The 23,484-nt window shown below is 40.8% G+C and overlaps 1 protein-coding gene across 1 annotated transcript; it reads left to right on the plus strand.

Annotated features, from left to right (window-relative positions):
* Positions 1 to 2,783: 2,783 nt before the first annotated feature.
* Positions 2,784 to 23,271, plus strand: smyd2a (SET and MYND domain containing 2a). Its single transcript, XM_056278656.1, has 12 exons — positions 2,784 to 3,066; positions 5,003 to 5,066; positions 7,701 to 7,811; positions 8,830 to 8,890; positions 10,780 to 10,907; positions 15,224 to 15,291; positions 15,822 to 15,924; positions 16,196 to 16,306; positions 20,062 to 20,185; positions 20,448 to 20,622; positions 21,238 to 21,346; positions 21,781 to 23,271. Exons 1-12 carry the CDS (start codon positions 2,894 to 2,896, stop codon positions 21,862 to 21,864), a joined length of 1,311 nt encoding a protein of 436 aa, XP_056134631.1. The 5' UTR covers positions 2,784 to 2,893; the 3' UTR covers positions 21,865 to 23,271.
* The last annotated feature ends 213 nt before the right edge of the window (positions 23,272 to 23,484 follow it).

Raw genomic sequence — 23,484 nt, forward strand, 5'->3', positions numbered from 1 at the left:
TCTGCAAAAGTGATTCATATATTCTTTTAAAGCCCCTTTCTTTTCAAATTAGTCTTATTCTTGTAAGGATGAAAATTTTGCAGTTTTATTTTTCATTATTTTTACGAGATATGGAGCAAAGAAAAACAGTAATAATTAAGTTTCTCACTGTAGTCCAGCACCACATTGTAATCTGATGATGAAATGTTTACGTCTCTTGCACAATGTGCCAAAGTTATTTCCTGTGTTGGCTCAAGGATAACAAATAAGGAAGGGACAATCTTATTAGAAACTGCAAATTACGGTTTATTTGGATTTGTTTGGGATTTGTGAAATATTACAGGCTAGCGCTATCCATGTCTGTTACCATTGGTTATGTGTAACCATAATAAAATTGCCCCCTCCTCACTCATCCTGGTCTCATTCCCACAACGTACAGGATGGAGGATGGAAATTGTTCATAACATGCTAATGTGCTTTCAGTTTTACAGTGGACCTGGGCCGTACTTTAAAGTCCGTAGTGTCCTAGTTTGATGTCATTATAAGTTGTCACCTGACACAGTTAAAAAGAAAAAAAAACGTATCCTAACCTAAATGTCTGCCATCTAGCCCGTTACAACAGAGAGGAAGAGGCAGAGCAAACTCTGGATGTCTAATACACTGTGAGGACTGGGGGGACAAAGAGAAGCCAAATGATGCCAAATCTGCAGACCGCTATCTAAACAGGGTAAAGAAGGGAGAAAATAAACGTGCCCATGATTGAGAGTAACTTCATCCCTGAGCCACTAGGATTCATCCTTATTCACTGTGTTTTGGTGGGAGATAATAGGGGCCCATATTTTTGAATACAACAAGGTGGCTAGTTATGGGGATAAGCAATGTGTTCTCTGTGTTTTCCTTAAAGGGGATTTGTTATATCATGATTTGGGCTTGTGGAAAAAAAAGGCATTCCCTCTCAACCTGCCTCAAAATCACCTCCTGTGGATAAGCGTGACAGGATGGCCTCTCTGGCAGGTGAAAAGCCCTTGTTAAGACATGGGGCTCAGGATTCTTTGAACCCTAATCTCACTCTTGCAGCAAAGGATGCCTCCTTGCATAATGGTTAACATGTGAGTAGAGGCACAACAGCCAAGGGGTTTACCCTGTCCCCACTTCAGCTATATGCACATAATATGTAAGAGCCATCACCAGAAATAATGGGCAACAAACTATAAATTAGTGATTCAAATGATCCAATATTGATGGAATATGTGTTCACGGGTAGTCATTGAGGAATGTGGCACAACTATGACAATGCTATTAAAATTAGGATGTGGGTGGTGTGTTATGGGGGCTTAACACATTGTAAAAGTGTATATGTTTGTATAAACCTACGACAGTGTGTGTACAGTATGTACATATTTACACAATGTACTCAGCCGCAGTTCCTAGTTTTGTCTGACTGTACAGCGCTTCCAACTGTTCTGTTTTATAGATACAACAGAAATTCAACTTTGAATGAGGACAAATGATTAACTTAAATAAATGCATTTATATATAAAGTAAATTGTGTGAAGTCTTTTTGGCCTCTTCAGTGGCTGATTGTGCAGGTATAAGCTGAATACTCATGCATACACAAAACATGCCGACATGCACTGACATTATCACAAGCCTGAAGCACTATCTTGGAAACCTTGCAACAAAAAAAAAACCCTCTTGGGATCATTATCCAGCTTTCTCAACTAAATTGTCATAGTCTTGTGCCTTTTAACCTGAACTAATGGGAATGCAAATAGTACTTTTGTAGTGAATTTCCTATTCATAATTGGCACCCCTTACATAAACCATTTGGCCTAAAAGTGAAATGTAGTCTCTGGCCTTTAATGCAGGAAGTGATATTATTGTAGCTTGGCTTGAACCGTACATGTGTTTTGAGGGTGCTGTTGTAATGAATGTTGGAATAAAACTATTCTGAGTTATGATGGACTCAAAGTTCTTAAAAGGTTATTCGCTGTCACACTTTATAAATGCAGAATGTATCCCAGATGCTGCTGCTAAAAATTAATTATGGCTCTCCAATCACACTCAAATCTAAGATGTAATACTCTGGTCATCTGCTTAACTGTTAAAGAAAGAAAGAAAGAAAAAGAAGCAGAGTAATGTAATCGTTGATTCTTTTGGTTTTGATATTCAGTGTGTTCACCAGATGGGAAGGCTCCTACAAGAGTGATTTTTGCTAAATGTCTTTTAGTGAATGAGACTTGCAGCATGCAACTTAATATCAAACGGTATTCTCTTGTAAATGAACTATCTTTTTCAAATTTCACAAAGCACTGTTTTGTTCATGCACATCTGGAAAATGTCCAAGAATGGAGTAAAAATATTTAACACCAAACTGATGAACGTTTGACCATTATAACTATGCAAAGAAAACGTGTGCAAAATTGATAATAAAAGCATATTGTATTGTGACACAATACAATACTATATTTCTTTTAAATATCCCATCTCAGTTTCTGTTGTCCTGAAAGTTTTTGTTAAGTTTTGGGCAACAATACAAAGATAATCTACAACTTGGAAAAAAATGATACAGTAGACTCAAAAAGGCAGCAATTGAAAATACATTTGCTCTGACAAAAAGGCTCATCACAGTTTTTCAGACATTTTATACTGGTTTTTTTTAACCCTCTTGATGTTTGGTAACCCCGCATTTGTAGCGAACGCTCCACTCTGTTACTTTATTATCCAGTAGAGGTCAGTACGACTCGGTAGAGCGAACTGTCGTATCCAGAAAAAAAACGAGTAGACACGAACAAGACAAAAGCAGAAATCTGCGAAGAAGAAATAGTGCAGAAGCTGACTCGTGTATTTAGCGTGTACGTGGAGGTGGTGGTGAGCAGCTACCCAGTTAAAAACACAAAGACTCAAATAAATAATGAAAAACGAAGGTATAGAAGGGACTGAGAGGTTCCTTAGCCCCGATAAAGGGAGAGGGCTTCGCGCTGTCAAGCACTTTGCTGTGGGAGAACTGGTGTTCGCCTGCCCTGCCTACTCCTACGTGTTGACAGTGAACGAGAGAGGAGCACACTGTGAAAATTGCTTCACCAGGTAACGCTACTTTATAATATGTCTAAACGTCTGTGGCCTTAGTCTTGTGATCGGTGCAGTGAGAGAAATAATTCTTTACCTTAACAGTGAACAACCTTATTATCTTGGTAGTTCCAACTGAAAACGTTTGGTACTTACCCAGTTTATGGGATAAATGGGTCAATGCAGTGAGATGCCTCACCTGTACGAAACTGCTGCATGGATTTGAAGTGGTACAGTGTCAGATGAACTGACCATCTAGTCGTCATCATTTTCGACAAGGAATAAATTGGTGCAAGGTTTGAAAAACAACCAGACGCTTGGTAGTTCATTAAGGGATGATCTAAGATTTGTCTAACAAGCGTAATTCCTCGTTTCATTGTGATATGATGCGCATTAACATACAACAAGGGTAAGTTAACTTTGAATCACAGCTTCATGAATAATTTCTGTCCATTTTGTTCTTTTTTACCAAATCCACCAGGGGCCATCAGGTCCTTCCTGTGTGGAGTTTGCATGTTATACCCATATTCATGTAGATTTCCTCCCAAACCAGAAGTCATGCATGTTAGGGATAGACTCCTGTCATTGCCGTTGACCAAGGTACTGGCTCTAGATCTGGAGCTGGTCCCCGGGCGCTGGAGAAATAACTGCCCACTGCTCCTAATAGTTAGGCTGGGTTAAATGCAGAGGACAAATTCTGGGTCTGTGTAAAAATGTACCCTGCTAATAAAGTGTTTCTACCTTCGGATGAGATGTTAAACCGAGGTCCTGACTCACTGTGGTCATTAAAGATCCCATGGCACTTATTGCAGAGAGTAGGGGGCTCCCAAGTGTCCAGGCAAAATTCCCAACCTGGCTCTCGCCATCTGGCCACATCATCATCCCCCTGTGTAATTGGCTCAATGATTCCTCCCTCTCCACATCAAGCTGATGTGTGGTGAGCATTCTGGCGCAAAATGGCTGCAGTGCATCACCCAGGTGGATGCTACACATTGGTGGTGGTTGAAGTGAGTTACCCCCTTCACTGTGAAGTGCTTTGGGTGTCTAGAAAAGCGCTATATAAATGTAATGATGATGATGATGATTATTATTATTACCACCTTCTATCTTCTCTCTCTCTCTCCCACTCTCTCTCTGTGTCACACACACACCAGTCCTATCCACCCTATGGTTGTGCTAGTAAGAGCAATGAAAGGTTAAGGTGCTAATTATAGATGGACATGTGTGTGAAAAGAGGGCGGCTCGGCAGCTGAGAAGGCCAGGGGTCCCTGTGTGAGTGTATGTATATTCAGCCCTTGACAGTAAGAAACAATTTTGGACTATTTGTTTCACCACAGTCTTACTTCTTCTCTAATTCAATCAGGCATCTGGGTGATGTATCAGTTATCAGTTTTGTAAAGAGTGACCCTAGTTGCATGAACATTGTAGCAAAAATTTGTAGAGCTGTATGGAGTTTGAAATTGAAATCATAGATGTGGGGGCTGCAAAAAACAAAAACAAAAAACCCTCTGGCAGGAGTTTAGCAGGATTTCTGTGTCTCTCTTTAGACACCTAAAGATTAAACTTTTCTCCTAAGAAGCCTGAAGATTGGAAAAAGCTACAAAGATGAGTAAATAGCAGAGATGAAACACAATTGCTTAAAAATAATTAAAACAAAAAGTTACACATTTTAAATCAAGACTCGGATCTACAAACTGAAAAACATTTACAGGAGGGATGGCTCATTTAGGCTTTATATAAAGTAGTGGGTTTGAATCCTATTCATACTAATGTTGATTTTACAATGCCAAAAAAAAAGCAAAGCGCACATCCAAGCATGACTAGGACAGGTGCTGGATAAAATAATGTATAGAAATTAAGGAAGTAATCAGTGTGCAATTAACTTTCTAACCTAATGTTGATTGTTACCCTGCATAGTGTAATTGTCATGGACTAATGTTTTGTCTCCCTGCAGAAAAGATGGTCTTTCTAAGTGTGGCAAATGTAAGCAGGCCTTCTACTGCAATATCGACTGTCAGGTGAGAGTGCAACATCTCTTTTTTCTGCATGTGTAATTATGCATCTGTCTTGGTGTATGTGTATACATCTGTTATTTGTGTTTTCTGCATGTACGTGCATTTGTGTATTCACCTGTACATGCAGGTGGTACCAAAACATTGTTCTTTCTGGCATCTTTGCTTTTGAGTAGTTTGAGAGCCTATTTCAATCTTCCTGCCAATCTTCCTTTGGTTCTTTGGACCAAACATTGCAAGTAAGTACAGCAGGGTCGCAGGCAACATCCATAAAACAGGGAAGAGAAAGCTGAGGCATCTGCTGCTTTGATTAATTAGTTTTTTCCTCCTTTTGTGTGTAGTGTGTAGCCCATATGGGGCACTGCAGTAAAATTGGGAATTAGTGTGTATTTTAGAAATGTACATGAGTTACACGGACATTAACTGTATACAGTTGTCAATAATTTAAGTAATAAATACGCTTTAGGCTAAGTATAAGCCCATAAAATATGAATATTCATAATAACTTAAGGCATTTATGTCTTTATGCATGCTCAATAATAATCCAAGTAAGAAAATCACAGAAAGTTGAATGAGTTCATCTGGACACAACGTTTATTGAGAGAACCGTTTCATCACTCATCTAAGTGACCTCTTCAGTCTCAAGTGACTGCAGGTATCCCCACCCTTATAAACAGTACAGTTGCATAACTACCGAAAACAACGATCAGTTTCATATGCAAATTGCCATCACCATTAACTAGAGTTACAATGACCATGTGTACTATTCACAGAGGATTGGGGAATAGCTGCAATCACAGCATTGTAAGATGTAAGTCTGTATTGTTTACATAAGTTACATAAACAGGATGTGCCATTACAGCCTACTGTTAGTATCATTAACTCAGTGACTGATGACATCTAAGTTTCTAGCATATATTCTTAACTCATTGATAGGCAGTAATGAACATCAGGTTAGAACACTATGGATTTTGTGGATAAGGTGAGGAACATCATTATGGAGGGGGATGAAACAATGGTCTCTTATGACATTATGTCTCTCTTCATGTGCATTCCTGTTGATGAAGCAGTGGAGAAGGTCCGTATGAAATTACAGTACGACCCCACCCTTAGCGATAGGAACACCCTTAACACTGACCAAGTGTGTCTGTTCCTGACGCTGTCTTCAGTCCACATACTTCACATACAGGGGGCAGTACTATAGGCAGAAGCATGGGTGGGCTATGGGTTCCCCAGTTTCACCTATAGTGGCCAACCTGTATATGGAGGAAGTTGATAAGAGGGCTCTGATATCCTATCCAGGGACACCATCCACCTAGCCATTTCAGATTTGTGGACAACACCTGGGTTAAAATTAAATCTCAGGATGTACCACATTTCACCGACCACATTAAGTCGTTGGACAACCACATCAAGTTCACCAGGGAGGATGTGAAAACTGGCAGGTTAGCCTTTTTATATTGTGAAATTGCAATTGGTGATGGGGGGCATTTTATTGTTGATGTTTACAGTAAACCAACATATACTGATCAGTACTTAAGGTTTGACTCTCATCATCCACTGGAGTACAAAGTAGGAGTCATCAGGATGCTGTACCACCGAGCTGACAATGTCCCCACCGACAAAGTGGCCGGGGAAGGGGAGAAATCCCACATTAAACAAGACCTAGTTAAGTGTGGTTATCCTAACTGGGTGTTTGTCAAAGCCAGGAAGATGCCCAAACAGTGCACCAGCTGATCAAAGAGAGGAGAAGGACAACAGCTGCCTAAGCAGAAACCAGTGGTGATTCCGTATGTGGCAGTAGTTTCAGAACAGTTGAGTATTTTCCCAACATTGCGTCTCAGTCGCTTTCAAACCCTGAAACATGCTGCGCCAGAAATTGCTCCATCCCAAGGATCGGGTTCCCCGGCATAAACAGAGCAATATAGTGTACACTTTTAAGTGCCAGGAGGGTTGCCGTGACTTGTACATTGGAGAAACTAAACAGACGCTGGCCAAGAGGATGGTACAACACAGAAAAGATAACACATCAGGCCAGGACTCCTCAGTCTACACCCATCTACAGGTCAGTGGCCACTCTTTCAAGGATGAGGATGTGCACATCCTTGATAGGGAGGAACGCTGGTTTGAACGGGGAGTCAAAGAGGTCATCTGTGTGAAGATGGAACGACCATCACTGTACCGGGGGTACATCTGTTACCGTCTTACAATGCTGTGATTGTATCCATTCTCCAATCCACTGTGAATAGTACACATTGCCATTGTAACTCTAGTTAATGGTCAAGACAATTTGCATATGAAACTGATTGTTGTTTTCTGTCATTATGGCACTGTATTGTTTATAAGGGTGGGGATACCTGCACTCAGTTGAAACTGAAGAGGTCACTTAGATGAGTGATGAAATGTTTCTGTCAGTAAATGTGTCCGGATGAACTGATTCAACTTAATGTGATTAAGGCATTTGAGGATGATAAAATTGCTTTACCGATATTTTCACTCAACTAATATCTCTATCCATCCTTGTATTTTTCAGGCTTGACTGTTTTTTTGGGGGGGGGGTTTGTTTAGTATAATAATCCTGCTTAAAGAAAATAAACTTCATCACTCCTTTTCTATTTCTATTTCTGTGTCTGTATATAGAAAGGTGACTGGCCCATGCACAAGTTGGAATGTTCAGCGATGTGTGCCTATGGGGAAAACTGGTGTCCATCAGAGACCGTCAGACTGGTGGCAAGAATCATTATGAGACAAGTAAGAATGCTTTTTATAGTAATAAAAACAACTGGCACTAAAGATGTTTCTACTTGCTTTGACAACATACAAAAAAAAAAATGTGAAGGCCACTGAGAAGTAGTTGTGAGAAATGGTAACAAAAAGATTAGATTCACAGTATCTCATTTAGAAAAACATGTTAATTCTCGTCAGTCATCCTGACTTTGAGCTGATGTTCAACCCCCTTCCAGACTATATAAAGTTACACACATGCATTGGTCTCAAACACAATGGAACTACAACTCTGAAAATGTAAGGGTGTCAGCTAAACGGGACAAGATGCTTGCTCTGTGTGTGTGTGTGTGTGTGTGTGTGTGTGTGTGTGTGTGTGTGTGTGTGTGTGTGTGTGTGTGTGTGTGTGTGTGTGTGTGTGTGTGTGTGTGTGTGTGTGTGTGTGTGTGTGTGTGTGTGTGTGTGCATATGAAATGGGAAAAAAATGCTTTAACTGGACCTAAGTAAAACACTCTGCCATGTGTTGACCCCTCCCTTTCACTCTCATGTTTCCCTGTAACTTTACACTGTATACCATCCGATAGAGGGAAATGAAAGTGTTTTTGTTAAAGCAAACAAAGCAACTTAAGGTGTTGCCCTCCTGAGCCAGCCAGAGGATTTTAAAGCTCTCACTTGGGATTAATACACTAGAATGGAGTGGTTACTTGGCAACAAGTTCAATTTCTGTGCTTGGATTGCACTTTTTTAAACTTGATGTAAAAAAAACCCCAAAACTGTTTGTTAGGTACATTTTTTCCCAGTGCTTTTACCTTGAACATTGCATTTCCTAAAGGCAATGCCATCGTTCTTCTCAGTCACTGTATGAGCATTAGATACACAGAATATAGGTGCACAGCTTGAAGGATTTGATCGTTTTCTTACTGCTACTACTACTTAAAAGATAGCTATAAAAGTGCAAATGAGTCTATTGTTTTGATACATTATAATTTTGACAGAATTTGAAGGTGTCTGTGTACTTGTCCATAACATGTCTGTTGTGTTGCAGAGAGTCACAACAGAGCGCACCCCTTCAGAAAGACTGCTGCTGCTCACAGAGTTTGAATCACGTAAGTCTGTGTGTCTGTCTATGTGTGTTTGTGTGTGTCTCATCCCCCTACTTGGCATGTGTCCCTGCAAGAGTAACAGTGTGTATATTAATAACTTCTGCTGTAGACTGGAGGCCTGGCTATGTCCTTATCATTCACTTTAACTCTACGATGTTAGAGGGCCACAAGGCTTTAAATTCACAGTCCGAGGGTTCTGTAATTTTATGCACTCTCCTGCAGCATCTGCTTCCAACATACCCTTATGCAATTAGCAACCAGAACTTGCAGTTACTCCACTGGAGCTTGTCATTTGGCATCAGTAGAGGACTAGTTGCACTAAGTGGCTCCCAGGTGTGAATATCTTGAAATGTAAATCTCCTTTTTACACTGGCCTCAGTGGGGTAAAAAAACCAAAAAAAAAAACCAAAAAAAAAACCCATCCTTGTCCAGTTCATTGTTGTGGAATAGGAATATGAATGGCATTTTCATCTCGGGTGTCCTATATTTAGTTCTGGATACACAGAGGGAAGCTGCTACCGATCTTCTCCATCGTACAACCATATATTAATTCAAGAACTCATTAAACAAAAAATCAGTATTACACTTTAAAGTTGTTGAAGCTTCATATGGTCTTATCTCATACTCTTAACTGTTCTTGCAAGCTCAGACCTATGAATATGAAAATGATGCAGAATTAACCCTTCACAACTTTTTCTCACATGCACACAGCAAGAACTAGTAGCTAGCTGCTGCCCACCCTGGCAGGTCTATGCCTCCAAGTGTGTGTTTGTATGACTGACACTGACATGTGGCCTATACCTATACCAGTGTCGTACTTAACACTTACACTGACTTACCTAACCCTGTGCCAAAGGGTAGGTTGGAAACAAAGTAGATATGCATCAGTATGACATGCTAAAAGTGTCACAGTTATTTTAGGTCAAATCTATTATGTCAGGCCCCAATTATGGTCACTCATGTCTTTTTACTTGAAATTTTGTTCTTTGGAATTTCCCTTCCATTCCCATACCCCATAACCAGAAAAACGTAACATTTGCTGATGTCATTACTGCTCATACTGTAGGTACTCATGAAGCATGGCCTCACTGATGTGGCTCCTCAAATCATCTTTTAAAAGAGAGACCATCAATGTCATTTTGGATGCTCACCTGGGTCTCTTGTCATTTCAGTAACAAAGATCATCTTCTCAGCTTTAAAACTGTCATTTAATGATTGTTTGCCATCATATTGTTTGCATTATCTTAAAGGGATAATTTAACATTTTACATTTTAATTGGCGATTTCTCTCCCTGAAATTCAAGCCCCATTGTGGGTATAATGTTTTAGATTTATGTTTCAGTACACTACTAAAATTGATTGTTAGCTGTATTGACATTACCTCAATACATTATCCCGATGCCTTTATTGCTGCCCATCCATTTTGTTTTGAAAAGAGAGAATGGTGGAATTCCTATCCATTGCTTCTTTCCATAAAATTTTTACATTTTCATTGTTTAACTGATGTGCTTATGTAGAATGAATAGATAGGTGAATAGGTAGGAGGTAACTTGCCTCCTTAAGGACACTTCATCTGTGTATACTGTATAGTTTGGCTATTGATGGGGACTGATACTGTAACCTTCTGGTCAAGCGGTGGTCTGACTAACCATGGGGTCGTCTTGCTACCCTTGACTGTATCTTGTTGCCTTTTTTTTTGTCCATGTCCTTTGCCCCACCCCCCACTCTCTTGGTGTCACCAAAATTACATTTTTTTCTCCTCTCTTTGTTTTACCTCTGTCCCCCTATATCCCTCTCTTTTCTCTCTCGCTGTGTCACTTTGTATTCTTTATTCTTTCTGCCTCAATCTCTCTTTCCCCTATCTTGGTCTTCTGTCCTCTTCCCTTTGTCAGACCTGGATAAGTTGGACAGTGAGAAAGAAGAGATGAATCAAGGAGACATAGCGGCACTGCATCATTTCTATTCCAAACACATCATAGACCTCCCCGATGACCAAACTCTCACTGAGCTCTTTGCACAGGTAAAACTGGTTTATGCTTTGCTGTGCAAGAATTGAATATTCAGTGAGAAGTAGTAAAGGTTCTCTGTAAAAACCACTGAGGGTTTCTTAGAAGCTCAGCAATGTTGTCAGGACCCCTGGCAACACCTGTAACATGATTTTGTAGAACCACAGAAAAGCTTGAAGGCTTCGCAGTGGAAGTACTGAACCCCATTGTTTAACTATTAGCAAATGAAGGTTCTCGATGGGCCTTCGGCTATAGAAACATTATTGAGATCCACGCTGTTGCTCAGCTCTTTGCATCAATAAAACTAATTAACTAATCCATGTTGGACCATTTGAATCCTATTTTAAACACAAAGTGGGGACTCGTCTTTTTTATAGTTTTTTGTATTTAGACAGATTGAAAGTGCAGAGGATGAGGGAGAGAAAATATTAGCAGGATTTGATTCCAGGCTAATGGGGGCACATGTGTTTCAGTTCCAGGAGAGTGGGCTGTTGATTAGCTTGGGGCTCCAAAAAACTCTTTGTGTTGCACCAAGAACCCTGAGAATAAAAATAAGTTCTGCTGAGACCCTTACTATCAGAATAGCTTAATTCACCAAGTCAAGTTTATTTGTATAGCCCAAAATCAAAAGGTAATCACCAAATAAATTCCCTTGCAATTATTGGGAAAAAATTTCACAATTGGGCGACACTGGTGAAGATGTATCAATCACCTTTGATAACCGAGTGCATGCTGGCACATGGCACAAGGACAGCAAGACCTCAAAAATGGTGTTGTGCTACAGTGTTATACAATATATACGAGACATCACAGTTGTAGAGATCACTGTCCAAAGAAGCATTAAACGGTTGGTGTCGTTTGTATAAGATTATTATTATTGCTGTTGTAGGGGGTTTATGGTGAGTGTTGAGTAATAATAATAATAATTAATAACTTTATAGCACTTTTCTAAAACAATGTTACAAAGTGCTTTACAAAGAAATAAAACCAGACAAGGCAAAAATAAGAGTAAGACCAAATAAGAAGAGTAAAAATGAAACGGTATGAATAGATAAGTAAAAACAAATATCAAACATTTGTAAAAGCTTTCATAATAAGAAAAGTTTTGAGACGAGATTTAAAAGAAGCTAGATTTGGTTTGTCTTAGTTAGACAGGGAGAGAGTTCCATAGTGTGGGGGCTCTAACAGCAGAAGCTCAGTCACCCTTTGTAACAAAGCGAGACCTAGGAGTAATCAGCAGAGCTCCATCTGCAGATCTTAATGGTTGAGAGGGTGTATACCAGGTCAATGAATCAGAAATGTATGTAGGAGCAAGACCATTTAAAGCCTTAAAAGTGAGCAATAGAAATTTAAAATCAATTCGAAATCTAACAGGGAGCCAGAGTAGGGAGGCAAGCACAGGAGTGATATGGTTATGCCTCTTTGTGCCGGTAATGAGCCGAGCAGCAGCATTTTGTACCAACTGCAGACAGTGGAGGGAGCCCTTGCTGATACCAGAATAAAGTGCATTACAATAGTCAAGCCGAGAATAGATTAAAAAAAAGAAGCATGTACAACTTTTTGCAGATCGGCAATTGATAAAAATGACCTATTTTGGAGATTAGCTTGAGCTGGAGAGAGCTTGACTTGAACAACATGTTTGACTTGATTATCAAAACTGAGGTTAGCATCGAATATTACTCCCAAGATTCATAGCAACCTGCTTAAGAGTATCTGACAGATCACCAAGATTACTAACAAAAGGGCTGATGAAATTTGGGGGACAGAACAGAATGACCTCAAACTTACTATCATTAAATTTGAAGAAACTTTCGGACATGATTTAATGCCTGAGAGGCAAGTTGTGAGATTTGCTAGGGTGCTAGGGTCTATGGGTTTTAGTGGCATGTATAACTGAGTGTCGTCAGCATAAAAATGGTATAGCACATTGCGATTTTTGATGACCTGTCCAAGGGGCAGCATGTATATAGAAAAGAGAAGGGGCCCAAGAACTGAGCCTTGAGGGACACCACAACTCAACTAAGCCATCAAGGAAGTAGAATCCCCCAGAACAACAAAAAGAGTTCTGTTGGTGAGGTGAGAGCGTCATAAGCTAAGAGCCGAGCCCTTGATGCCAACTCAAGTCTCTAAGCGATGTAAGAGGATGTTGTGATCGACTGTGTGAAAGGCAGCTCTTTAGTCTGAAAGAACTAAAACCGAGCAGCCACCTCTGTCTGCAGTTAGCAGTAGATCATTAGTGACCTTAACTAGAGCTGTCTTGGTACTATGAAGTGCTCTAAATCCAGACTGGAAACTGTTAAAACACTATTAGTTTTCATAAAAGAAATTGCTTGTGGGCTGTGCAAAGATGCCCCTGAGACAGTCCAGCACCTAGTAGCGGGGTGTAAGATGCTAGCTGGGAAAGCGTGCACTGAAAGACATAACCAAGTGGTTGGGATAGTGTACAGGAACATCTGTATTGAATACAGACTGGAAGTCCCCAAGACAAAATGGGAGACCCACCAATGATGGTTTAGAATGACAGAGCTAAGATCCTGTGGGACTTCAAGTTCCAGACTGACAAGCAGGTGCTGGCTAACCAACCAGACATTGTGGTGGGCAACAAGAAACAGAAGACAGCAGTAGTGATCGATGTAGCAATCCCGAGTGATGGCAACATCAGGAAGCAAGAGCATGAAAAGCTAGAGAAATACCAAGGGCTGAAGGAGGAACTAGATCGGATGTGGACGGTGAAATCCACAGTAGTCCCAGTGGTAATAGGAGCACTACAGGCTGTGACCCCCAAACTTGGAGAGTGGCTCCAGCAAATTCCAGGGACAACGTCTGAGGTCTCTGTCCAGTGCAGTCCTAGGAACAGATAAGCAGATAAGATACTGCAGAACCCTGAAACTCCCAGGCCTCTGGTAGAGGACCCGAGCTTGAGGAAGACACATACCACATTTATGCTTTATTTTATCTTTTTATTTTATTTAACTTCTGTGGTATTTTGTTTGGGATAGTTTTAGTTCTTGGATGGAATACTGCTATTTCTGGAAGGATTAGGGATAGGGTGTGGTCTGTTTGTGACCTGTGATTGGTTAGCAGCAAATGAGTGGGGCTGAGCTTGGCCCTGCACCGAGACAAGCTGTTCCATTTTTCTTAGCTTACAAGAACTTAGAGGGGCATTTTGCTGTGTCGCAGCACATACACACACATGTTCAGAAATAGGTGTTTATACGTATGCATGTTTGCATTTATACAACACATACACACAATTTAATTTGCATACCCCGCATATGTTTGCACACATCTTTGTTACTCTCATTCTCTATCAACCTCTCTCACTGTCTCTTTCTCTGGCTCCCCAGCTGTCCTGCACTTGTCAGCATTTACACACAGTAGCACATGTGTGGAAACCAAAGTCTTTCTACAGACCCAGTGGAGCATGTCTGTCAAACTATGTAGAATTAAATTGTATTTAGTCTGATCTTGTCTGTAAACATTGTGGCCTTTTCTCCCTCTCGGGTCTGCTGTCACTGGCTCACATTTCAATCTCCTGTACATAGATCCATTGGGCTGCGATCTGAGCCATGATTGTGAATGACAAGTTTATTTGTTCCTTGATTACCCAATTCATAGAAGAAAATGTAGGGGAAACAAAGGAGTGGGTCAGTCGATGGATGGGTGGATTTGACTCTGACCATCTCTATCTGATGAGTGGGACTATTGGTACAGGTGGTGTGTATATGATTATATTTAGACTTTTTTTTTTTTACACGGTGATGCTGGTCACGTGGCTTGGGTCCTGGGCTGTTCTGGTGGCATCTGAACATGGCTTGGCATCCTGCAGATGATATTCCTCATAAATTGTATAATTCCATTATAATTCTGTTTATCCTCTTTCAATGTTGTATTCTGTAAATTGTGTAAACACAAACATCCATTGCATGTTGTCCATCTTGGGAGAGAGATCCCTCCTCTGTTGCTCTCCCTGAGGTTTTCTCCCTGTTAAAGGTTTTTTTAGGGACTTATTCCTTATCTGATGAGAGGGTCTAAAGACCGGATTTTGTGTTGCTGTAAAGCCCACTGAGGCAAATTTGTAATTGGTGATATCGGGCTATACAAATAAAATTGACTTGACTTGACCTTATGGTAGGTGAGGGGAAGTAAAATGGGGGCAGGGGCAGTAAAAGCAGCAGTTCAAGTCACATTACCATATATAATTGATGTTTGATTTTACTCATAACCCCCTGGCTCCATTCTTACCTTTCTCTACATCTCTTTATCTCTCCCCATATGTTGCTCCATTCTCTCTCTCCTTCGCTCTCAATCCCTTTCTGTCTGTGTCCAGGTCAACTGCAATGGCTTTACCATAGAGGATGAGGAACTCTCCCATCTGGGATCAGCTGTTTTTCCAGAGTAAGAAGCCAGTGCGATGACATCAGTATCGTCAATAAAATATCTGTACTATTAGTGTTGTATGAAGACTCAAAACACACAAATGTGGACAACTCGCAACATCTATCTAGTTATATTGGGATTATCTCAATTTGTTTTAATTGACTGAAATGACAAAAACAGTGTTTTATGCCAATGTTTTGGGATAAAAAAGATTACTTGTTTCTTCTTGTTCTCTTACCCCTCTTCCCTTCCACACTTTTACTATATACCTCCACCCTCAACCACCCTCTCTTCTCTGTCCTTTCTCTCTCTTGCCCACTACTATTTCGAAACAAAATTACCAGTTCAGTTGTATACTAAGTTATTGAGCTGTTTGTTCCTTTTGTCTTATTTCTGCTAAACATAATTTCAACTCTCTCTCTTACTCTTAGATACTGTCACATTGATACAAACGTTGCCGTGTTTCCAGTAATGTCTTACTTGAATTTACTGTGCGAATTCTGTCTTTTTTTTTTATCTCCTTCCCAACTTCCCTCCGTGTACTGCAGCGTAGCATTGATGAACCACAGCTGTAGTCCCAATGTCATAGTCACCTATAAAGGCACAGTGGCCGAGGTCAGGGCTGTACAAGAAATAAACCCTGGAGAAGAGGTAAGGAAATACCTGACTGTAATACCTGTGTAGAAACAATGGGTATTTTTCCACTTGGCATGCCTTCTTAGGAGGTTCAAATAGTTACAGAGTGTTTTTAGGAGGGATGTAAAATCACTGTTGATGGGCACTGTAGCATGATGGGCACTGTAGCATTAGGCGCAAGCAGAAAATGTTACAAATGTTTATATAGATCTCCGTCTTGCTGTCATCTTGAATCTCTCTTGTACCGGCCTTCCCTCCCCCCATCTCTTGCTGCCTCTCTTTTTAGATCTTTAACAGCTACATAGACCTGCTTTACCCAACAGAGGACAGGAACGAGAGGTTGGTAGACTCCTACTTCTTCACCTGCCAGTGTAAGGAATGCACTACCAAATCAAAGGTACGCTGGATTTCTGTATGTGAAAAATTCTACAGCATCTTAGGAGTTTGCACAGGTTTCCCTTACTTACTTAACAGTAATATAATTCATTCAGGTTAAAACCGATCAGCATCGAGGCATCCGGGTGGTGTGGCGGTCTATTCTGTCGCTTACTAACACAGGAACGCAGGTTTGAAACCCCGTGTTACTGCCACCTTGGTCGGGCATCCTTACAGACACAATTGGCCATGTCTGTGTGTGGGAAGCTGGATGTGGGTATGTGTCCTGGTCGCTGCACTAGCGCCTCCTCTGGTTGGTCGGGGCGCCTGTTCAGGGGGGAGGGGGAACTGGGGGGAATAGCGTGATCCTCCCACGCGCTACGTCCCCCTGGCGAAACTCCTCAGTCAGGTGTTAAGAAGTGGCTGGTGACTCCACATGTATTGGAGGATGCATGTGGCAGTCTGCAGCCCTCCCCAGATCGTCAGAGGGGGTGAGAGGGGGATCAGCATGGCTCATAAGAGTTGGGTAATTGGATGGGTACAGTTGGGGGATAAAAATGGGGAAAAAAATCCCCCAGAAAAAACCCCCGACCAGCATCTTCTGCGCATCACTTCAAACTCTTTTACTGAGACACTGGGCGTTAGTGTGTATGAACCGAAGCTCATGTAACTAAGTAGATGCAAATAGTTGACAATTACTAAATTATGAAATAAGCATAACTTGTACAATACAGTGGCATAACAACCGAAACCAACGACTGGTTTAATGGTCATACCAGTTTGCATATGAAATAATTGGTTTCGGTTGTCCAGATGAACTGATTCAACTTGCTGTGAACTTAGAAAATTGTTTTACATCGTTGCCATCAGTTGAAAGCCCTGTTACACCAAAAGACAACTCTGCAGGAATTGAGGGAAGAAAATTGTTTGATCCCATTGCGGTATCCCCACCCTTATAAACAATACAATGGCATAACGACTGAAAACAACAATCGGTTTCATATTCAATTTGCGGTAACCATTAACTAGTTTTGCAATGGCCATTTGTACTGTTCACAGAGGATTGGGGAATAGTTGCAATCACAGCATTTTAAGATGGTGACAGATGTACTCTTAACTCTTACTCTTAGGTTTCTTCCTATTTTTTTCTCCCTGTTCAAGGTTTTTTTTTTAGGGAGTTGTTCCTTATTCAATGAGAGGGTTTAAGACAGGATGTTGTGTTGCTGTAAAGCCACAGAGGCAAATTTTTTGTTGGGCTATACAAATAAAATTGACTTGACTTGACTTTGCCCCCCCCCCCCCCGGCTCAGTGATGGTTGTTCCATCTTCACATAGATGGCCTCTTTGACTCCCCGTTCAAACCAGTGTTCCTCCCTATCAAGGATGTGCACATCCTCATCCTTGAAAGAGTGACCGCTGGCCTTTAGATGGGTGTAGACTGAGGAGTCCTGGCCTGATACGTTAGCTCGTTTGTGTTGTGCCATTGTCTTTGCCAGTGTCTGTTTAGTTTCCCCAATGTACAAGTCACGGCAATCCTCCTGGCACTTAACAGTGCACACTATATTGCTCTGTTTGTGCCGGGGGACCCCATGCTTGGGGTAGACTAATTTCTGGCACATTGTGTTTTGGGATTTGAAGCAACTGAGATGCGGTGTTTGGAAAATACACATCTCAACTGTTCCAGTACTGGCACATACGGAATCACCACTGGTGTACACTTAGGCAGCTGTTGTCCTCCTTTGTTCGATCGGCTGGTGCACTGTTTGGGTATCTTCCTGGCTTTGACAAACACTCAGTTAGGATTACCACACTTAACCAGGGCCTGTTTTGAATTGTATAATTCCATTATAATTCTGTTATCCTCTTTCAATGTTGTATTCTGTAAATTGTGTAAACACAACATCCATTGCACGTTGTCCATCTTGTGAGAGAGAGATCCCTCCTGTGTTGCTCTCCATGAGGTTTCTAGCTATTTTTTCTCCCTGTTAAAAGCTTTTTTTAAGGGAGTTGTTCCTTATCTGATGCGAGGGTCTAAAGACAGGATGTTGTGTTTCCGTAAAGCCCCTTGAGGCAAATTTGTAATTGGTGATATTGGGCTATACAAATAGAATCGACTTGACTTGTTTAATGTGGGATTTCTCCCCTTTTCCGTCCACTGTGTCGGTGGGGACATTGTCAGCTCGGTGGTACAGCATCCTGATGACTCCTAGTTTGTACTCCAGTGGATGATGAGAGTCAAACCTTAAGTACTGATCAGTATGTGTTGGTTTACAGTAAATATCAACAATAAAATGTCCCCCATCACCAATTGACATTTCACAGTCTAAGAAGGCTAACCTGTCATTTTTCACATCCTCCCTGGTCAACTTGATATGGTTGTCCAACGAGTTAATGTGGACAGTGAAATGTGGTACGTCCTGAGATTTAATTTTAACTCAGGTGTCAACCACAAATCGAAACCAACGCCTCTTGGATGAGAGGCAAAACGTCTTCACGGATATATACCAAGTCCAGTTGCACTTGATTCAGTTCCTTTGGATAACCATGACTTGGATGAATGAGAACATTCACGGACACACAACGGCTAGGTGGTGTCCCTGGATAGGATATCAGAGCCCTCTTTTCCACTTCCTCCATATACAAGTTGGCCACTATAGGTGAAACTGGGGAACCCATAGCACACCCATGTCTCTGCCTACAGTACTGCCCCCTGTATGTGAAGTATGTGGACTGAAGACAGCGTCAGGAGCAAACACACTTGGTCAGTGTTAAGGGTGGTCCTATTGCTAAGGGTGGGGTCGTCCTGTAATTTCAGATGAACCACCTCCACTGCTTCATCAAAAGGAACGCACATGAAGAGAGACATAACATCATAAGAGACCATTGTTTCATCCTCCCTTCATAATGATGTTCCTCACCTTATCCACAAAATCCATAGTGTTCTGAATGTGATGGTCATTACTGTCTACCAACAGGTTAAGAATAGATGCTAGAAACTTAGATGTTATCAGTCACTGAGTTAATCATACTAACAGTAGGCTGTAATGGCACATCCTGTTTATGTAATTTAGGTAAACAATACAGATTTACCTCTTACAATGCTGTGATTGCAGCTATTCCCCAATCCTCTGTGAATAGTACACATGGTCATTGTAACTCTAGTTAATGGTCACGGCAGTTTGCATATGAAACTGATTGTTGTTTTCGGTAGTTATGCCACTGTACTGTTTATAAGGGTGGGGATACCTGCAATCAGTTGAGACTGAAGAGGTCACTTAGATGAGTGATGAAACGGTTCTCTCAATAAATGTTGTGTCCAGATGAACTGATTCAACTTTCTGTGATTTCCTTACCTGGATTATTGAGCATGCATAAAGATATTTTGAAAGATAGAATTGCAATACTAAAGTGCATTGATATTTCTTACTCCAGTAAATGTTTATCAGCCCTTACTGTTTGGATATAAGTACACCATTCTAATCTATATAGAATTGTACCTTGCAAATCACCAGAGTCCCAATTGTTTTTAATGCCCCTAATTGGATGCTCATGCTCGTGCTGCCATGCAACACATACCATAATCTAGTTAGCAGAAGTTTGACTTTTATTGTGCACAAAGAAAATTTAACACTACAATGGAAATGAACATGTCAGCTGTTTTTGGAATGCTTACTATACATTCATCCTCTACAACATAGTGGTAAACGTCAAAGCATCTTATATTGGCTGTGTATACAGTATGTTACCTGCTGTCTTTTTCCCTTTTTGTCTCTTCAGGACAAGGCTAAGATGGCAATTAGGAAGAAGCTTAGTTCACCACCCGAGCCAGAGGAAATCAGATCCATGGTCCATTATGCCAAGAATGTCATTGAGGAGTTCAGGAGAGCCAAGCACTACAAGAATATCCTTGCAAATCTTCCTTCTCCTCCCTGTCTTTCCATCCCGGCTCTCCTGCCGGAGTGGGAAGATCTTGATATTCCAAGATCTTGAGCTCCCCTTATCTTTCTTTCCTCAATATTCTTTCTCCATCATTGTTTTTCTTATCTGCCCGTCTCTCAAACCCACAACCTTGTTTCCCTCTCTCCAGTCATTTTGTTGCTCTTTTGCGTCACTTTTTCTCCCCCTTCAGTCCTTTGTGTCATTATTTCTTGACTTCTCAGTACCCCCCAGCGAGCTGCTGGAGATCTGTGAACTGAGCCAGGAGAAGATGGGAACTATTTTTGCTGATACCAACGTCTACATGCTGCACATGATGTATCAGGCCATGGGTGTCTGCCTATACATGCAGGATTGGGATGGAGCAATGCGTTATGGAGAGAAAATCATTCAGCCATACAGGTAGGTTGATCTTTCATGCGTAACAATATAGGTAGAGGTTTAAGCAGGTAGTGAGTCAGATATTCAGTAGGAAGCAGGCAAATCAGTTGGGCATAGCAATCAGATGGGTATGGGTAAATTGGTGAGGCGCAATACAATCTGATGCGACACTTTTAAATTTACAGTGATTAAAAAAAGATCCAAAATACTGATAGTCAACCAATTGTAAACAACATATGAGACAGACAAATCATGCAGCCGTATCAGTTGTAAGGCATGCAGATAGGCAGACCAGGTGGTGGTTATTCTATGGTCACTTGGCTCTGAGGTAAATCAATAATTCAGTCACTAGTGCAGCAGTGCAGTTAAGGTTGGCCAGTTACAGAGTCACAGTAAACTGTCGGATTACAACCATATCAACCAGCCAGTTGACTAACCATCCAGCCATGCAAATAAGATAGAACAGACAGGCAGTTCGTAAGAGTGAGGGTTTTCATTTATATAATCACTCAATTTTATCTCCTCTGTAGTTTTCTAATGAATCACTGCAAACCATACAGTCTTTGTTGATGCATGCCACAGTCATACCTTTTCTGACTTCATTCACCATCAGTAATTATTTGGTTACCTCTGCAGCGTACACTACCCAGCGTACTCTCTGAATGTGGCATCCATGTATCTGAAACTGGGACGACTGTACTTAGGGCTGGAGAGGAAGACACAGGGTGTAAAGGCTCTGAAGAAGGTAAGGCAGCCGACAGAAATTTGTGTTGGATTAAAAAAAACTGCTAAATGCTCGAAAGGATTCTAGTGAGGTCTCTAAAGAAGGGGAGGGAAGATGCTCTAAACATGTAAAGTAAACTTGCAGCTAACTATGAAAGCTGAACCTACAATCTGTAGAACAAGTTAGCCAAATCAAGTTTAGGTGTATTGTGATAATGTAAAGAGCTCAGCTAATAAGTTCAAGAATATGAGTTCAGATAAAAGGCTTGTTGAAGTCTTGTGGTGGATACCGGGTCCTCATTACCAAGCAGCCGCCCGAAATTGCTGTGTCCCCATATTTAGATATCTGAAGCTATTAGACAGGCACCATTTGATTCGATAGCATTCTGAAAAATGGTTGCTAAGAAAGAGTGAAGAGCCTTTGAATTGGAAAAATAACAACTTTTCCCTCTGCAGGCACTGGCCATCATGGAGATTGCCCATGGGAAGGATCACCATTATGTTGAGGAGGTCAAACGGGAGATTGAGGAGCAAAAGTAATGAATAAGTGAAATGAGGAGTAATGAAGAAAGAGGCACTGGAATAAGGGGCCTCTCAAAGCAACAAAAGAAGAAAAACTTGCAACTGCACGGCATGCATCTTTATACCTCTTTTTTTCTAAACTATCGTTGTCCCCCTCCATTTCTCCATATTTATTTTGTCAGGTATTCTTTGTTTGCTCCAATTCTATTTCTGACTGTCTACCCTCATCACGGTCAAGATGGTGATAAGGATGATGTAATTTTTCATCTGCAGCTGTCTACTTCCTGTCTGATCTTTGCTAAAAAACAGAAGAACGAGGGTCTTTTTTTTTAATAAAAAAAAAAGAGGTTTTGAGTTTACCTTTGTACTATAACGGATGTCATCATTTCAAAGGCTTCTAAGTTGTCCTGCAGAAGTAAAAATCTAAGGTTGTCCAATCTAATCTAAGGCTGATTTCAACATCTCTGTTGTTGCATGACTGTCTTCACCCCATTTTGCCTTGTCTTGATGCATGCTCAATAATCCAGGTAAGGAAATCAAAGAAGGTTGAATCATGTTGTATCCAGATGAACCGATTCAACCTTCTTTGACCCGTTTTGCTTTGTTTTTTTTATTGCCCCCCCCCCCTTTATTGGAAATATGATCATTTTTGTGCTCAGCAAATTCCATGACTACAGCCTGTGAAGATAATCAAAATCTTATACAGATTCAGAAATGCACCAACCTTAGTGGGATCAAACAATTTTCTTCCCCCAATTCCTGCAGAATTGACTTTTGGTGTAACAAGGCTTTCAACTGATGGCAAAGATGTAAAACCATTTTCCAAGCTCACAGAAAGTTGAATCAGTTCATCTGGACACAACATTTATTGGGAGTAATGTTTTATCACTCATCTAAGTGACTTCTTCAGTTTTAACTGACTGCAGGTATCCCCACCCTTTTAAACAACACTGGCATAACAACCGAAACCAATGATTTATGCAACTTGATATGACCATTAAACCGATCGCAGTTGCGGTCGTGATGCCACTGTATTGTTTATAAGGGTGGGGATACCTGCAGTCCATTGAGACTGAAAAGTGATCTTTTCAGTCTCAATGGACTGAAAAGTGATGAAACGTTTCTCTCAATAAACATGTCCAGATGAACTGATTCAACTTTCTGTGAGTTCCTTACATGGATTATTGAGCACGCATAAAGACATTTTCCAAGCTGTTGTGTTTTTGCCAGTGTTTATTTCCTGCTCAGTCAAGAATCATTCACCATGTTCTGTGGTTCTAATCCAACCCATAAACAGACTTGTTTGGCCATTTTTTAATTGCAGCCATTTTAGCTCCATAACCTTCCTCCAGTGCTGTTGTCCTATAACCTCAGATTCTATACCAGCTGTTTTTGAGAATTAAACATCTTACAATGGTTATATTATGGAGGGCATTATTGTTTATTTGCAGTGAATGCATCTTGCAGTGATATTTAAAGAAGGCACACCAACTGTATGCCTACAGTGGAAAATGTCCAGTGTCTAGGAATAGTTCTGGTTTTATCAACTGTTCTTAAAACTGAACAAATTACTATGACCATGCATTATGCACTCTGTAGCAAAGGAGAGAAGAATGCAATTACCTAATCATAAATATG

Source organism: Lampris incognitus, chromosome 4 (assembly GCF_029633865.1).
Source record: "Lampris incognitus isolate fLamInc1 chromosome 4, fLamInc1.hap2, whole genome shotgun sequence".
NCBI lineage: Eukaryota > Metazoa > Chordata > Actinopteri > Lampriformes > Lampridae > Lampris > Lampris incognitus.

Excerpts from the sequence above, each read along its gene's own strand:
- smyd2a (XM_056278656.1), top strand. The coding sequence starts at position 2,894 with ATGAAAAACGAAGGTATAGAAGGGACTGAGAGGTTCCTTAGCCCCGAT. Across the intron at positions 3,067-5,002 it reads TGTGAAAATTGCTTCACCAG|AAAAGATGGTCTTTCTAAGT; the intron begins GTAACGCTACTT and ends GTCTCCCTGCAG. Across the intron at positions 16,307-20,061 it reads AATGCACTACCAAATCAAAG|GACAAGGCTAAGATGGCAAT; the intron begins GTACGCTGGATT and ends TTGTCTCTTCAG.